The 18,036-nt window shown below is 47.4% G+C and overlaps 1 protein-coding gene and 1 pseudogene across 1 annotated transcript; both read left to right on the top strand.

Annotated features, from left to right (window-relative positions):
- The window catches only part of LOC132766023 (zinc finger protein 93-like), a 77,556-nt pseudogene that overhangs the window by 34,131 nt on the left and 25,389 nt on the right, over nucleotides 1-18,036 (top strand).
- LOC132766102 (zinc finger protein 431-like) lies at nucleotides 1,346-10,560 on the top strand. Its single transcript, XM_067465263.1, has 6 exons — nucleotides 1,346-1,571; nucleotides 3,823-4,328; nucleotides 4,582-4,708; nucleotides 5,262-5,332; nucleotides 5,512-5,638; nucleotides 7,748-10,560. Exons 2-6 carry the CDS (start codon nucleotides 3,948-3,950, stop codon nucleotides 9,106-9,108), a joined length of 2,067 nt encoding a protein of 688 aa, XP_067321364.1. The 5' UTR covers nucleotides 1,346-1,571; nucleotides 3,823-3,947; the 3' UTR covers nucleotides 9,109-10,560.

Raw genomic sequence — 18,036 nt, 5'->3', positions numbered from 1 at the left:
GTATGATCAAGGATACTATTTTGTGAGAAAAAGTGTCAAATTAAATAATGGCAGCAGACACAACATCACCTTGAAATCTTCATTGTATTTAAATACCATGGAAATAAATAAGGGAGATATTTTTTAAAAGAAGAAACTTTACCAAAGTCAGCAAAAATTAATGGAAGTGCTTGTTCATCAGCTACATGTTTGGCTTAGAAAATACAACATCAAGGGTTGTTGTAAGCTTTTTCAGGCTATATGGCCATGTTCTAGAGGCATTCTCTCCTGATGTTTCGCCTGCATCTATGGCAAGCATCCTCAGAGGTAGTGAGGGCATCGGTTTCCAGTCGGAAGGCGGTCCCAGTCAGGGTTGGCTTGACACACCTTCCTCTTGCCACGTTTCTTTCTTTCCTTCATCCTCCATTCATGCCTCTTTGAATTCTGCAGCACTGCTGGTCACAGCCGACCTCCAGGTAGAGCCCTCAAGGGCCAGGGCTTCCCAGTTCTCGGTGTGTATGCCACAGTTTTTGAGGTTGGCTTTCAGCCCATCTTTAAATCTCTATTGTTGTCTCTCCCACCCAAGTCTGTGTTCCTCCTCCTTGGGAAAAGGGAGCCCTGGGCCTTGACCTCAGGCTGATACCTCCTTTCTCAGTTGCCGGTGGAGGCTCTGCTCTGCTCCCTGGATGGATGGATTCCCCTTAATGTTCAGTGGGGTTGGGCAGCAAGGGTTTGGCAGGGAGAGATTATATCTTAACCATCCTATCATCATCATCATCATCATCATCATCATTTAATAACTTATTAATTGCCCTCCATCCGAGAATGCTCTAGGCGATTTACTGCTAAATTGTAAAAGATAAAATACATACATACAAAAATTAAAAATTAACAGAGATCGAATGTTCTAGTAAAAAGCCAGGTCTTAAGTGTGAGAGTAAAAGGCCCTAAGTCACGCATGGCTCTCATGCGCCTGGTCCTTTCCAAGTGCACTTCTCTAGGACACGGTATATGGAGTAAGTCACGTTGGGCTGGTCGTTGCGACCTCCAATGATGGGAGAAGGAGAGACGGTCCCTAAGGTACGATGGACCCTGGCCGTAAAGAGTTTTAAAAGTCAGAACTAGCATCTTATACAGGCCACGGTACTCAGTTGGAAGCCAATGTAAATGTTGCAGCACTGGTGTTATATGGCATTTCATGGGTTCCATGACTCAATCTCTGCCTTCACCTTCAGGGCTTAGGAGAGAGGCTCTTTCCCCCTCCTTCCAGTGTAATGCTGGGCAAGGAAGGGTTAAGGGGAGCGAGTTTGGTTCCCAGAGAGGCAGGAAGGAAGTGGGCCTCCTCATACCCGCCTTTCCTGTCCCTTTAGGAAGCAAACACCCTCCCCTTCACTCTTCCTTGCCCGGCTGGGAGAGAAGAGCAGAGTTTCCCCTTTGGCCTCTCCTTCCTCCTCTTTCTCTCCTTCCGGTGACTCTTCTTCCCAGACCTTCTTCTCCAAAGGGTCAAAGCGGGGCCAAAGCCTGACACACCTGGAGGGAGGGCCAAAGTGGGCCCAGGCCTCATTCCCTCCCAGGTTGGCCTCCTGACCCAGGTGGAGACACACACCCTGACCAAGAGCAAAGAAAACAACCACTTCCTAATCTCTCCTCCTTGAAAGGAGATGGAGGGTGGCCTTGAGCCAGGGGCCCCATGGAGAGAAGGGGGTCTGGTGCAGAGGGGATATTGGGGGTCAGCACAGGAGAACAACCGGGAGACCCTTGGGAGGAGGGAGAGAGAGGCAGGCAGAGAGAGAGAGAGGGGCCCAGGGCGTTCCCCTGGCTCCTCTTTTCCCCCTTGAGTTTTTAAATAATTCAGTGTTTCTCTTTCTCATCTTGTCATTTGTTGTTGTTCATTCGTTCAGTCGTTTCCAACTCTTTGTGACCTCATGGACCAACCCACGCCAGAGCTCCCTGTCGGCCGTCACCACCCCCAGCTCCTTCAAGGCCAATCCAGTCACTTCACGGATGCCATCCATCCATCTTGCCCTTGGTCGGCCCCTCTTCATTTTTCCCTCCATTTTCTCCAGCATCATTGTCTTCTCTAAGCTTTGCTGTTTCCTCATGATGTGGCCAAAGTACTTCAACTTTGTCTCTAGTCTCCTTCCCTCCAATGAGCAGCCGGGCTTTATTTCCTGGAGGACGGACTGGTTGGATCTTCTCGCAGTCCAAGGCACTCTCAGCACTTTCCTCCAACACCACAGCTCAAAAGCATCTCTCTTCCTTCGCTCAGCCTTCCCTAAGGTCCAGCTCTCACATCCGTAGGTGACTACAGGGAATACCATGGCTTTGACTAGGCAATGGATCTTTGTTGCCAGTCTGATGTCTCTACTCTTTACTATTTTATCGAGACTGGACATTGCTCTCCTCCCAAGAAGGAAGCGTCTTCTGATTTCCTGGCTACAGTCTGCATCTGCAGTAATCTTTGCGCCTAGAAATACAAATTCTGTCACGGCCTCCACATTTTCTCCCTCTATTTGCCACTTGTCAATCATTCTTGTTGCCATAATCTTGTTTTTTTTTATGTTTAGCTGCAACCCAGCTTTTGCGCTTTCTTCTTTCACCTTGATTAGAAGGCTCCTCGGCTGCTCCTTGCTTTCGGCCATCAAAGTGGTGTCATCTGCATATCTAAGGTTTTTAATTTTTCTTCCAGCAATTTTCACCCCAGCCTTGCATAAGTTTCTTCCAGCAATTTTCATTCCATCTTGTCATAAGTACTTTTCAAAACATTAAATAGGGTCTTTTATTCTGCTTTCAGTGAGACAGGTTGCATTAGGCACTTTCAGAGAAAGAAGCAGACACAAACGCCAGTCCTGGGTTTTAGAAGAATTAACTTGGTTACATAGACAAAGGGGGATATGGCATCAAAATTTACATATCTTCTCTAACATTCAGTCCTTCATCATTCATTCATTCATCAAGCATTCTTACCATTCTTCTTGTTGAAGATGATCAGCTTCTTGAGAGGAGGTGGCTGTTCACGATGGTGTTCAGTTGGTCTGACACGCACTTTCAGAGAGAGAGAGAGAGAGAGGTGGGGGGGGGTGTCTTTTTATGTCGTGTTTTCTGTTGATGTGATTCTGAAGGTGTAAACTGCTGACAGACAGATCCCATCAGTTCCTGGACAGATGTTGATTTTGTTTCATTGGCTTTCCTTATCAAGGAGCCTTGTAAACATTTCTGTAAAGAGCCACAGTGTTGGCTTCCTTACTTAAAAGAATCATGGTCTTTGGCAATGTAAACAAGTTTTTCCAAGAAGAGTCCGTCAAGTCAGCAGTGTCGAGAGTTAATCATTTGTCACAGGTCTCATCAGCTATTTTTATTTACTGTCCATGAGTTCTCCACCTTTTTCTTGTGGTTTTCCAGGCCTCGTTCCTTAGAATGGCATCTTCTGCCCAATTGGGATGCATTCATATGCCTTTCATACAATCTCACTCAAACTATACAGCATATTTTATCATGAAAATCTGGATTTCCAAATATTTTACTTTAGTTGTTATATTAATTTTGCCTCTTGTTTCAAAGTCCCTTGGTTCTTTATAAGAAAGACTAGGAATCACGAGCCACCAGCTGAAGGAATCGGGGGCAGGGTGGGGGGGATTCAGTGTGGATTGGGACTGAATGGGAGCTCAATGGGAGGCCAAGAGAGGTCTGGAGGCTGGAGAAGCAGAGAACCCAGTGAAAGGAGGGCCCAGCATTACCTGGCTCTGAAATAAATAAATAAATGGCTCAAGGTTTGTTTGTTTTTTTACTCTCAAAGAAAAAACCTCCCGAAACCAGTTGTCTAATTCTGCCTTTCTTTCACAGAAGAAATGTGACTTTTGCCTGAGAATTTTGGAGTCGAGATCGGTTCTAGGATTTCTTTCTCTTGAGAGAAGACAGAGGAAGAGCATCTTGGATACGGTAGGGTTCTTCATCAGAGTGGTTCCAACATGGAGAGACCCAACTCACTGAGACCTGAAGCAAGAAGGGCTCCCGGAAAGATTGGGGAATCCTGGGAGATGACTACGCAGATGATCCTGGATAAACACATACAGTTCCAGAGCTTCAGATATTCCTCCTACCGAGAGAGCGAGGGACCCAGAGAGGTTTGCAGCCACCTCCACTCACTCTGCCGCCAATGGCTGAAGCCAGAGCAACACACCAAGGCGGAGATGCTGGACCTGGTGATCCTGGAGCAGTTCCTGAGCATCCTGCCCCCAGAGATGGGGAGCTGGGTCCGAGAGTGTGGGGCAGAGACCTCTTCCCAGGCAGTGGCCCTGGCGGAAGGCTTCCTCCTGAGTCGGGAAGAGGACAGGAAGCAGGAAGGACAGGTGAGAGCTTTGCCTCTTGGGTTCCCTCACCTTGGAACCGATAGATAGATTAAACGTACATCCTGCCTTCCTTCCAAGATGGTACCGATGTGAGGGAGAAGCCGGACTTTGCTCCTTCGACCTCTTTTCCCACCTGTTCTGCCCCTCCTGCTCTCACCTCCATATCCACTGTGAGCTCACTTGCTGCTCTACTCAAATTTGATGACCTTGATATTTCTCCATACTACTTCTGGAATACTCTGTGTTCTTCCAGGCCCAAAATGACTGCATTGAGGTCCAGCCTGATGTCCCTGAATCTGAGAAACCTCCACCAGGCCCCACCCAGAGCCTCCAGCAGGAGGAGCTCAAGCAGGAAGGAGACGAGGCTGCAGCCTTGGAGGGTAAGAAGGAACCCTTTGGGGTGTTTTGCTGTTTTATGCCTGTGTAACTCCCCCTTCAGGGGATTGTCACAAATGCGCAGTTAGAGAAGGCATACATGTAGGATCATTTGACCTTGAGGTGAGTTTATAGGTAAGCATTTGGTTGCAAAGGTGTAATTTCAGAGTTTTCTTTATTGTTCTACTTCCACATTTGCTTACTGTTGGGTGGGACTGAAATAACAGCTGTATGGTATGTTCCCGGGTGAAACCGGAAGCTAAGCTGATCCCTGAAACTGAGCTGGAAGACAGACAGACAACGAAGAATAACTTTAGTCCATGGAACTACCAAGCCCAGGACTTGGTAGCCCAGGACTTCAGTCCAACCTATTCACAGCACTGCATGAGAAGAAAAAGTCCTAAATTCCAAAACTTTACAATTCCTGGGCTGGAGAATTGTCCTGTGTTCATAGAGTCATTTCCTCATAGGTTTCTTTTCAGGACTGTAATTCTCTCCTCTGAGACATGTTTATGTGATCACTTCCCACCCCTTGCTCTCTCTCTCTCTCTCTCCCAGGGGTTGGAATGATGTTGTTGCGGAATCCACAGTCGCATCTTCCGCTTTGTGATGGAGTGGAACTGAATCAGGTAAGCAGAAGGATTCCTGGGAGAGGAGGAAGGGAGCTGCCTGGGGGTCATTGGTTCAAGGCTCAATCATCAGACATCTTTTGTAACAGAAAAGATGGAACTAACACAAATGTAAATCATTTCTAAGAGATTTTTGTAATTCTTTTTCTTGATTTCCCTAATTTCCCTTTTTCCACCAGGGCCCAATCGCCTTTGAGGACGTGGCTGTCCATTTCTCTTTCGAGGAGTGGGCTCTCCTGAATCCTGGTCAGAAAGCCTTGCACGGGCAGATCATGGAGGAGATTCATGGGATGGTGGACTCTCTTGGTAAGGTTCCCTCACGGATGGGAATTTCTATTTCAAAATGCTGTATCCCAATCATCAGCTGTTTGGTGGGAGAAATTTCCAAAATCATACCAATCACTGAAGGTCCTCAAGGCAGGGCTTATATTAGAAATATATAGAATCATAGGATCATAGAGTTGGAAAAGACCTCGTGGGCCATCCAGGACAATCACATTCAAAGCACCCCCAACAGATGGCCATCCAGGCTCTGTTTAAAAATCTCCAAAGAAGAAGCTTCCACCACACTCCAGAGCAGAGAGTTCCACTGCTGAACAGCTATCCCAGTTAGGAAGTTCTTCCTAATGTTAAGGTGAAATCTCCTTTCTTGTAGTTCGAAGCCATTGCTCCACGTCTAGTCTCCAGGTCAGCAAAATACAAGTTTTCCCCCTCCTCCTTCTGACTTTCCCTCACATATTTATACATAGCTGTCATGTCAGCCTCCTCTTCTTCAGGCTAAACATGCCCATCTCTTTAAGCTGCTCCTTATAGGGCTTGTTCCCCAGACCTTTGATCATTACCTTTTTACCTTACCACCTTTGTTGAAATTTTTCCATCTGGGATTCCAGAATTGAAGACAGTGCTTCTGTTGAGGCCTCATAGGGCTTGTTCTCCAGACCCTTGATCATTTTAGTCACCTGTCATGTATCGTGTTCTACAATTGATGGTGGTGGGTGGTGGCAGGCTTAGCAGTTGGTGATGGAAGGGTTAATTTAAGTCTTAGTTCTAAAGGGTTGAGTAATCTGTTAGTAAGAGTTCATGGGTGAAAGCAATTAAGGGTGGAGGTGTGCAAGAGATGGGTTGCAGCTGGGTATTTCTGGATATAAGGAGCTAGCCTTGGGACTGATCTTTGGGAGAAAAGTATTCTGTCACGTTGCCAGGGCTCTGCCGTATTCAGGTAGAGATGAACTAAACAAATTTCCAGTTTCAGTTAAACAATTAAACTAAAACAGCCAGAAAGTAAGTGCTGTTTTAATTAAATTGTTTAACTCACACTGGGAATTTGTTTGGTTCATCTCTACCTGAATACGGCAGAGCCCTGGCAACGTGACATCGTCCTCCTCTGGACACATTTCAGCTTGTTAATATCTCTCTTGAATTGTGGCGCCCAGAACTGGAGACTATGATTCCAGGTGTGGTCTAACAGACGACGAAGTTAGTCTGTAATAGCAACCAGAACCATGTCCGCCCCATGACCCGGGCGAAAACCTGACTGGAAAGGGTCTAGGCCGGCTGTATCATCCAGAAATTGCTGCAATTGTCCCAATACAGCCTGCTCTATCACCTTGCCTGAGAATGGAAGATTAGAGACAGGACGATAATTGACAAGGGTCATAGGGTCTAGGTTGGGCTTAAGAGAGCCATTGATTATATTGCTCAAAGGATCAAGTAGTCCTTCCAGGCAGCTCTTAACCAGCCAAGAGGGGCATGGATCAAGGGAACAGGTGGTTGGTTTTGCAGCAGCCACCTCCCAGGATCATTCTCTCTCTCTCTCTCTCTCTCTCACCCCCCCCCCCCCCCCCGTGAGTGTGTGTGAGAGAGAGAGAGGCAATGAGGGAGAGGGAGCAGGTTGCTGGAGAAAGTGGTCGGAGAATCATGAAAACAGCAAACTTCCCCTGGATTCAGATATGCAGACGTGGCTATGCATCTTATTATCAGTGAATTATTCAACCTTGTTTTTCCTCCCAACCAGGCAGGCTAGTGTCCACATATCTGAAGCTAAGCTCTCCTTCTACACTGCCTCTCCCAGCACACAAACAGCCCCTAGCCTAAGTCAATTGCAAGATGGTGACCTGCAACATAATGCGGTATATGTTCTGTTCTTGTGAATGATTGGGGCTCAGGGTTTTTGTGCACTGGGAGAGGCATATAGGAGTAATCAAACTCTATGCCTATTTCATTCAAATGGTAAGAGTGTCATTCATGGTATTTATTTATTTATTTATTTATTTATGTGCAGTATTTATATTCCACATTTCTCACCCCAAAGGAGGCTCAGGCTGAGGATCATTTCAATCTCCTTCTTATAATATTTCCCTAAAGTCCTTATCACTCACACTGAAGAATGATTGTTACTGTCCTTCTTCTTCACAGCAGATAACTGGAACACCAAACACAGGAAGCATTTGGGACACAATGGGTGCCTTCCTAGACGCCAGCAAAGCCACAGAGAAGATGGAGGTTCTGTGAGAGAAAGGCCCTACAAATGCAATGTATGTGGGCAGTGTTTTACCCAAAATATGGGACTTATACTTCACAAGACACTCAGTACAGGGAAAAGCCATTGTAAATGGAAAGTATCATCAAAATGTCTTGCTGATTACAAACTGCCAGATCTGAGCCAAGAAGAAATATTTGAAGGAAGTGAGGATTTCGTAAGCCAGGATTGTAGGAAATCTTTTATCCAGAGTTTACACTTGGTGAGCCACAGAAGACTCCACACAGGAGAGAAACCATATCAATGCCAGGAGTGTGGGGAAAGTTTTGCTTACAGTTCAGGCTTGGTGACACACAAAAGACTCCACAAAGGAGAGAAGGCATACGAATGCCAGGAGTGTGGGAAATGTTTTGCTTGCAATTCACACTTGGTGAAGCACAAAAGACTCCACACAGGAGAGAAAGCATACCAATGCCAGGAGTGTGGGAAATGTTTTACTTACAGTTCAGGCTTGTCGACACACAAAAGACTCCACACAGGAGAGAAGGCATACGAATGCCAGGAGTGTGGGAAATGTTTTGTTTACAGTTCAGGCTTGGTGAGCCACAGAAGACTCCACACAGGAGAGAAGCCATACCAATGCCAGGTATGTGGGAAATGTTTTGCTTACAGTTCAGGCTTGGGGAAGCACAAAAGACTCCACACAGGAGAGAAGGCATACCAATGCCAGGAGTGTGGGAAATGTTTTGCTTGCAGTTCACACTTGGTGGACCATAAAAGACTCCACACAGGAGAGAAGCCATACCAATGCCAGGTGTGTGGGAAATGTTTTGCTCTGAGTTCAACCTTGGTGAACCACAAAAGACTCCACACAGCAGAGAAAGCATACCAATGCCAGGAGTGTGGGAAATGTTTTGCTTGCAGATCACACTTGGTGGACCACAAAAGACTCCACACAGGAGAGAAACCATTTCAATGCCAGGAGTGTGGGAAATGTTTTGCTCGCAGTTCAAACTTGGTGAGCCACAAAAGACTCCACACAGGAGAGAAGGCATATCAATGCCAGGAGTGTGGGAAATGTTTTGCTCGCAGTTCACACTTGGTGAGCCACAAAAGGCTCCACACAGGAGAGAAGCCATACCATTGCAAGGAATGTGGGAAATGTTTTGCTCGCAGTTCAAACTTGTTGAGCCACCAAAGACGCCACACAGGAGAGAAGCCATACCAATGCCAGGAGTGTGGAAAATGTTTTGCTAGCAGTTCAAACTTTGTAACCCACAAAAGAGTCCACACATGAGAAAAGCCACACAAATGCATGGATTATGGGAAATGTTTTGGTTACAGCTCAGCCTTTCTGAAGGACAAAAGACTCCACACGGGAGAGAAGCCATAGAAATGCCAGGAGTGTGGGAAATATTTTATTCACACTTTCATCCCTTAGGAAACATCACAGAATTCCCACAGGTTAAAAAAGAATCAAATGTCAGGCATGTGGGAAATGTTTTTATTGGGGTTTATACTTTTTGAACCAGCAGAGACTACATACAGCAGAGAAAGCATCCAAAGAGCTGCGGCACATCTAATAAAATGTGTTGCAACAGGGAAATGGCAGGTTCTGGACATTCTGGCGCTGTAGACAAAACATTTCCCAATGAACACATGTTATTCCCTTGGCTTTCAGTAGGGATTGGCTTGACTTTGGAATGATCTCTAAGAAAACTTTATTTGTGGTTTTGAACTCTTGTTCAGTTTTTTGGGTTTTTTGTTTGGCTTTGTTTGACCGGACTGTTTTGGAGAATTACTTTGCTTCGTGACACACTGGTATAACCATGGGATTGGAGTGTCTTTCCCCTGGTCAGCCTTTGTGTGTAAATATCTGATTGCAAACAGAAGCTTTTGAGAAGTTCTGCCTGATTTGGTAGATTCCCCTTTCTTGTCATTTAAATCCCTAAATTGGAGTCCTGTTCTTGGAGCAGCAGAAAGCCAGCTCCTTGTGACAATCCTTCAGAGAGTTAAATATGATTCTCATGCCACTTACTTTAAAAAAACATACTGTAAATACTCGAGTATAAGCTCAATTTTTCAGCCCTTTTTTAGGGTGACAAAGCTCCCCTCGGCTTATACTCGGTTGAGGGTCCTGGTGGGAAGGCATGGGGCTGAAAAAAAGCACATGGTAATAATGGAGGGAGGAGCACATCTCTTTCCCCCTCCTTCCCCCTCCTGTTGCTGTTCATGCGCCCTCCTATAGGGTTGCTGTGCGGAGAACAGAGAGGGTGTGTATGTGGCGAGAGGAAGAGAAAGGGAGGCACGAGCACTGTCTCTGGGTGGCACACACTTCCCCCTTCCCTTGCCATGCATGCACCCTCTCTGCTCTGCACACAGCAACTCAGCTGGGTTGCTGTGCAGAGAGCAGAGAGGTTAGTGTGCATGGCGAGAAGAAGAGAAAGGGTTGTGAACAGGAAAAAAGAGAAAGGGAGGCTTGTTCTCCAGACCCTTGATGATTTCAGTCCCCCTCCTCTGGACAAATTCCAGTTTCTCAACATCGCCCTTCAGTTGCGGTGCCCAGAATTATACACAGTATTTCAAATGTGGTTGGACCAAGGCAGAATAGTTATTCCGTGTTATGTGTTCAGGCAAATTAAATGTGACTTTTTGCTTTATAGCAGTTGCTGTGTGATCAAGGATACTACTTTGTGAGCAAACTTAAATAAATAAATAAACATTAAATAAACAATGGCAGCAGACACAATTTCAGATTGAAAACTTCTTTGTATTTTAATTCACCATGGAAATAAATGAGGGAGATTTTTTTAACAGAAGACATACTACCAAAGTCAGAAAATATTAATGGAAGTGCTTGTTCATTAGCTGCATTTTTGATTTAGACAATACAACATCAAGCTTTGCTCATAAAAGGTGGGAATCCATCTCCTGCCAATATATGAAACTACAGTACATAATAGATTGCATTTAAATGAGAAAGTAATGGATGGATGGACAGACAATATCCCTCTTATGGGCAGAACCCCCTCAGTGTACTGTCACCTTGTCGTGGTGAGGTTTGGTTAGACCACACCTGGAATATTGTGTCCAATTCTGGGCACCACAATTCAAGAGAGATATTGACAAGCTGAAATGTGTCCAGAGGAGAGCGACTAAAATGATAAAGGGTCTGGAGAACAAGCCCTATGAGGAGCGGCTTAAGGAACTGGGCATGTTTAGCCTGAAGAAGAGAAGGCCGACAGGGGATATGATAGCCATGTATAAATATGTGAGAGGAAGCCACAGGGAGGAGGGAGCAAGCTTGTTTTCTGCTTCCCTGGAGACTAGGACGCAGAACAATGGCTTCAAACTACAAGAGAGGAGATTCCATCTGAACACGAGGAAGAACTTCCTGACTGTGAGAGCTGTTCAGCAGAGGAACTCTCTGCCCCGGAGTGTGGTGGAGGCTCCTTCTTTGGAAGCTTTTAAACAGAGGCTGGATGGCCATCTGTCAGGGGTGATTTGAATGCAATATTCCTGCTTCTTGGCAGAATGGGGTTGGACTGGATGGCCCATGAGGTCTCTTCCAACTCTTTGATTCTATGTCTGCTTATTACTCCACTCTATTGGCCATGCCTCTGCTCCCCAGTCTAATGGATTCCCCTTAATGTTCAGTGGGGTTGGGAAAGAATATATCTATGATAGGGGGCTTGCATGTTCCATTGAACCTGCGGGGACATGACTGGAATCGTGCACTTCCAGGAGTGGCCACTGGGGAGGTTCCAGACCAAGCACAGTCCGAAGACCCAAAGACCTCAACAGTGGAGCAGGCGGAGGATAACATGGTACATGTTACAACGGCTGCGAAGGCAGAAGAAGGCTGCAACAGATTGAGACGCCATGGTCATCTTGGTAACACCTGGCAGATACCCATAATGCTCAAGGATTTTTCAAAGCCACCAAGGTAATCTATGGACCAAGAAACCAGGGCATACAGCCTCTATGCTCATCAGATGGAACCAAATGTCTGAAGGACAAAAAAAATCAATTGCACTACGTTGGAAAGAACACTACCAAAGTCTCCTGAATCGCAGCTCCAACGTGGCTGAAGAGGTCCTCTCACAAATCCCACAACAACAAATCAGTGATGAGTTTGCAGCACTGCCTCGTTTGGAAGAAGTCAGCAATGCCATCAGCCAACAAAAAAAATAACAAAGCCAGCGGACCTATATAACACAATCAATAAAACTAATCTCATGTCCGCGTTCGTCTTTCAGAGTTCCATAATTCCATTCCACTTAGTCAGTTCCTGCCAATTGTCAAAGTCCTTTCTTTATCTGCCAGATTGTCCGAATGCCTGGTCCCAAATCCATGTTTTCAATTTTTTCCTAAAGGAAAGGAGGGATGTTGCTAATCTAATTTCCCCGGGGAGTGAATTCCACAGGTGAGGGGCCACCACCAAGAAGGCCCTGCTCCTCGTCCCCGCCGATCTCACTTGTGATAGAGGCGGGGTCGAGAGCAGGGCCTCCCCAGAAGATCTTATACTCCGAGGTGGGACGTAGAGGGAGATCCGTTCGGACAGATACACTGGGCCGGAACCGTATAGGGTTTTGTAGGTCAAAACCAGCACTTTGAATTGTGCTCGGAATTGGATCGGCAGCCAGTGGAGCTGACACAACAGGGGGGTGGTATGCTCCCTGTATGACGCTGCGGTGAGCAATCTGGCTGCCTCTCGCTGGACTAGTTGGAGTTTCCGAACAGTCTTCAAAGGCAACCCCACGTAGAGTGCATTGCAGTAATCTAATCGGGATGTAACGAGTGTGGGCCACTGTGGCCAGATCCGACTTCCCAAGCTTCCCACCGGAGTGGAAATGGTCTGCCGAATGGTCTTATGAAACAGGATTTAACAACCTTCAGAATGGAAGATTTTTGTGGCCTCCACTGCCACGGAATACGATCTTAAATACGCACATGTCCATGTTCGGTCTGATTCGCTGTGAGATGTGCCCCACACGCCCTCTAATCTCCTCTTCTCATGCTTCATTGCTGCCAGCTCCTCGGGGAACCAAAGAGCTGGGTTCGCTCTGAGATGAGAGACGGGACGTCCAGGAGCAATGATGTCTCTTGCCCTATCAGCCTCACCATTCCAGCGAGTGAGCAGAGCATCGACAGGAGCACCAACCAGCATGGCGGGAAATTCCCCAAGAGCCGCCAGGAAGCCCTCTCTCTGTGTGTGGGTTGGTAAATGAGTATAAGCAGAGTAAGTAGGTTTACCTCAGTATTTAAACCAATATATATCCTGCTGAATAATAAAATGTCACTCAGGCTTGTGAAACAAACAAAAGTAAAGAGACTGATGTATACAGGGTAACAATGTGTACGTCGATCTCTTTGAATTGAGGCAGGGAACAGAGGACTGAAATAGCTCTTTGAAATCAGTCCTCAAAATATGCCTCAAGCCTCAAAAGGATCCGGCTTCAAGGGAGTTGGCAACCAGCCATTTTTCTTCACAAACAGCAGAATGGCAGTTAGAACTCTTGGCCTCAGCAGCCAATCGGAAGCCTGGTCCCGGCACACTCAGCCAATCGGCTGCTGATTGGCTCCTTCTTTGGAAGCTTTTAAACAGAAGCTGGATGGCCATCTGTCAGGGGTGATTTGAATGCAATATTCCTGCTTCTTGGCAGAATGGGGTTGGACTGGATGGCCCATGAGGTCTCTTCCAACTCTGATTCTTTGATTCTATGATTCTATGATACTCTCTCCAGTTAACCCACCATATCATGGCGTCCTTTTTCAAATCCTCACACTCTGGGCCCATAAGCCTCCTGGGGTAGGGAATTTCAATAGGTCCTCCAGCCCTGGGCAGGTGAGGGGCGCAGGAAGCCTAAGCCTGGCCAGATGAGCGTTGGTCCAGGGCAAGAGGAATAAAGGCGGTTCCTCCACACGGCCACCTTCCTCCCTTCCCTGAGAGAAATCCCAGTCCAATGTCTGTCCTGCCCTGTGGGTTGGGCCAGAAACCACTTGGGACCGCTCCAGAGTTGACGTGGTAGCCATGAAGTCCTGAGCTGCTCCCAACAGGATGGCCTCTGCAGGGACGTCAAAGCACCCAGCACTATAAGCTGCTGAGATGGAAATGTGGAACTCAGTGACACCCTTCTAACCAAACTGTGAATGAAGCTTTCCCAGCCTTTGCAGAGTGCGGCTTTGGAGAACAGCCCTTGCAGTGGGGCATTTCTCAAAGGCCGTGAGCATGAAGAGACTGATGTATACAGGGTAACAATGTGTACGTCGATCTCTTTGAATTGAGGCAGGGAACAGAGGAATGAAATAGCTCTTTGAAATCAGTCCTCAAAATATGCCTCAAGCCTCAAAAGGATTAGGCTTCAAGGGAGTTGGCAGCCAGCCATTTTTCTTCACAAACAGCAGAATGGCAGTTAGAACTCTTGGCCTCACCAGCCAATCAGAAGCCTGGCCCCTGGCACACTCAGCCAATCGGCTGCTGACACATCTCTCTCCAGTTAACCCACCATATCATGGTGTCCTTTTTCAAATCCTCACAGTCTGGGCCCATAAGCCTCCTGGGGTGGAGCATTTCAATAGGTCCTCCAGCCCTGTGCAGGTGAGGGGTGCAGGAAGCCTAAGCCTGGTCCATGGCAAGAGGAATAAAGGCAGTTCCTCCACACAGCCACCTTCCTCCCTTCCCTGAGAGAAATCCAAGTCCAATGTCTGTCCTGCCCTGTGGGTTAGGCCAGAAACCACTTGGGACCGCTCCAGAGTTGACGTGGTAGCCATGAAGTCCTGAGCTGCTCCCGACAGGGTGGCCTCTGCATGGACGTTGAAGCACCCAGCACTATACGCCGCTGAGATGGAAATGTGGAACTCAGTGACACCCTTCTAACCGAACTCTGAATGAAGCTTTCCCAGGCTTTGCAGAGTGCGGCTTTGGAGAACAGCCCTTGCAGCGGGGGATGTCTCCAAGGCCGTGAGCATGAAGAGCCTGCTTGTGGTGGGTGCTTTTGTTGTCTCTCCCACCCAAGTCTGTGTTCCTCCTCCTTGGGAAAAGGGAGCCTGGGACTTGACTCCGGGCTGAGACCTTTTTCTGCGGTAGGAGGATGCTCTGCCCTGCTCTGCTGCCTGGACTGATGGGTTACCTTGAATGTTCAGTGGGGTTGGGGAGCAAGGGTTTGGCAGGGAGAGAATACCTCTGACTAACTCTCCTATGAATAGGGATTTTTTCTAATATGACTCTATCTAGGAACTAGTATTGCTATCTTCCATCCCCAACCGGGTCAATGAATTGAGGAGCAAAGACATAAGTTGCTCCATCAAAACCTCAAGCACACCAAATCTATTTCAGCCTTTATTTTTTTATTTTACTTATCAGTGGATTGAAATCTGCCCCTCACTGAGTTACAGTCAGTTGTATTGGGGACGGCCTGGGGATGGGCAGGAAAAGCGAAATACAAAGATACAGAATGGGGGACAATGCCGCGCTCGAGAGCAGTACGTGTGAAAAAGATCTTGGAGTCCTTGTGGACAACAAGTTAAACATGAGCCAATAATGTGATGTGGCGGCAAATAAAGCCAATGGGATTTTGGCCTGCATCAAGAGGAGCATAGTGTCTAGATCTAAGGAAGTAATGCTACCCCTCTATTCTGCTTTGGTTAGACCACATCTGGAATATTGTGTCCAATTCTGGGCACCACAATTCAAGAGAGATATTGACAAGCTGGAATGTGTCCAAAGGAGGGCGACTAAAATGATCAAAGGTCTGGAGAACAAGCCCTATGAGGAGCGGCTTAAGGAGCTGGGCATGTTTAGCCTGAAGAAGAGAAGGCTGAGAGGAGATATGATAGCCGTGTATAAATATGTGAGAGGAAGCCACAGGGAGGAGGGAGCAAGCTTGTTTTCTGCTTCCTTGCAGACTAGGACGCAATGGAACAATGGCTTCAAACTACAAGAGAGGAGATTCCATCTGAACACGAGGAAGAACTTCCTGACTGTGAGAGCCGTTCAGCAGTGGAACTCACTGCCCCGGAGTGTGGTAGAGGCTCCTTCTTTAGAAGCTTTTAAACAGAGGCTGGATGGCCATATGTCAGGGGTGATTTGAATGCAATATTCCTGCTTCTTGGCAGAATGGGGTTGGACTGGATGGCCCATGAGGTCTCTTCCAACTCTTTGATTCTATGATTCTATGTCTGCTTATTACTCCACTCTATTGGCCATGCCTCTGCTCCCCAGTCTAATGGATTCCCCTTAATGTTCAGTGGGGGTTGGGAAAGAATATATCTAACAGCCCTATGAATATGGCTTTTGTCTTCCATGGCTCTGTCTCTGCCATCATCTTCAGTCCTTTGGATCCAGGACTTTGGTGAGATGCTCTTTCCCCCTCCTTCCAATGTAAGCTGGGCAGGGAAGGGTTAAGGGCAAGGAGTGTGGTTCCCAGAGAGGCAGGAAGGAAGTGGGTCTCCTTGTACACACCTTTCCTGCCCCTCTAGGAACCCAACCCCCTCCCCTTCACCCTTCCTTGCCTGGCTGGGAGAGGGGAGTCTGTTCCTTTGGCCTCTCTCTCCTCCTCCTTCTCCTTGCATCCTGTCTCTTTTCTCCTTCATCATCTTCTCTTCCTCCTCCTGTTTCTTCTCCTTCCAGTGAGTCTTCTTCCCAGACCTCCTCGAAGGGCCAAAGAGGGGCTGAAGCCCAAAACACTTGGAAGGCTGGAGTTTTAAATAATTCAATCTGTTTGCCACCTGGATTTCCAAGTATTTTAGTTGAGTTGTTGTATTGATTTTTGTCTCTTGGTTCTTCTTCTTCCATTGATCATGAGGCATCGGCTAAAGGAATCACGGGGGGGATTCAGTGTGGGTTGGAACTGAATGGGAGCTCAATGGGAGGCCAGGTGGGTCTGGGGGCTGGAGAAGCAGAGGCTCAAGTGGAAGGAGGCTGGCTCTGAAATACATAAATAAAGGGCTTGTTTGTTTGTTTTTTACTCACCAAGAAAAAGCCCCCCCCCCCCCGAAGCCTGTTGTCTAATACTGCCTTTCTTTCACATAGGAAGTGTGATTGTTGCCTGAGCCTGTTGAGGGATTTCTTTCCCTTGTGAGAAGAGGGAGGAAGAACATCTTGGATACGGTTGGGTTCTTCATCAGAGTGGTTCCAACATGAAGAGACCCAACTCACCTGGACCTGAAGTAGGCAGGGCCCCCAGGAATAGTAAGGGATTCTGGGAGAGAACTATGCAGACATTCCTGGATGCGCACACACAACTCCAGTGCTTCAGGCATTCCTCCTTCCGAGAGGGCGAGGGACCCAGAGATGTTTGCAGCCGCCTCCACGATCTCTGCCGCCAGTGGCTGAAGCCAGAGCAACACACCAAGGCGGAGATGCTGGACCTGGTGATCCTGGAGCAGTTCCTGAGCATCCTGCCCCCAGAGATGGGGAGCTGGGTCCGAGAGTGTGGGGCAGAGACCTCTTCCCAGGCGGTGGCCCTGGCAGAAGGCTTCCTCCTGAGTCGGGCAGAGGACGAGAAGCAGGAAGAATCGGTGAGAGTATTTCCTCTTGGGTTCACTCACCTGGGGACTGATGGATAGATTAAATGTACGTCCTGCCTTTCTTCCAAGATGGGACCGATGTGAGAGAGAAGCCAGACTCTGCTCCCTTGATCTCTTTTCCCACCTTCTCTGCCCCTTCTGCTCTCAACTCCATGTCCACTGTAAGCTCAGTTGCTGCTCTACTCAAATTTGAAGAGCCTGATTGTTCTCCATACTGCTTCTGGTATACCCTGTGCTCTTCCAGGCCCAAAATAACTGCATTGAAGCCCAGTCTAATGTCCCTGCATCAGAGAAACCTCCATCAGACGCTACCCAGAGTCTCAGGCAGAAGGAACTCAAGCAGGAAAGAAATGGGACTGCAGACTTGGAGGGTAAGAAGCCAAGGCCGCATCCAGACAGGCCTTTATCCCAGAAGCGTATCATTTCTGGGGTAGGTGTCCAGGTGTTCCCTTCGGACTACCCTGAGAGAACATCTGGAGAACCTTCCCCCAAGCTGCCAGATCTCTTAGAAAGGTAATAAAAACTTACCTATCCTCCATTACAAGCTTCGGCTGGCTCTCCTGAAATGAGGGGCTTCTTCTCTGGACAGGCCCTCCTTTATTGCAGTTGATACCGCAATAAAGGTCCTGTCTGGACGGGCCCTGTGATGACCCCTAAGACTGAGATGGAAGACAAACAGACCACAAAGAATAAC

This window comes from Anolis sagrei, chromosome 2 (genome assembly GCF_037176765.1).
Source record: "Anolis sagrei isolate rAnoSag1 chromosome 2, rAnoSag1.mat, whole genome shotgun sequence".
Lineage (NCBI taxonomy): Eukaryota > Metazoa > Chordata > Lepidosauria > Squamata > Dactyloidae > Anolis > Anolis sagrei.
This window is presented reverse-complemented; position numbering and strand designations above follow the sequence as displayed.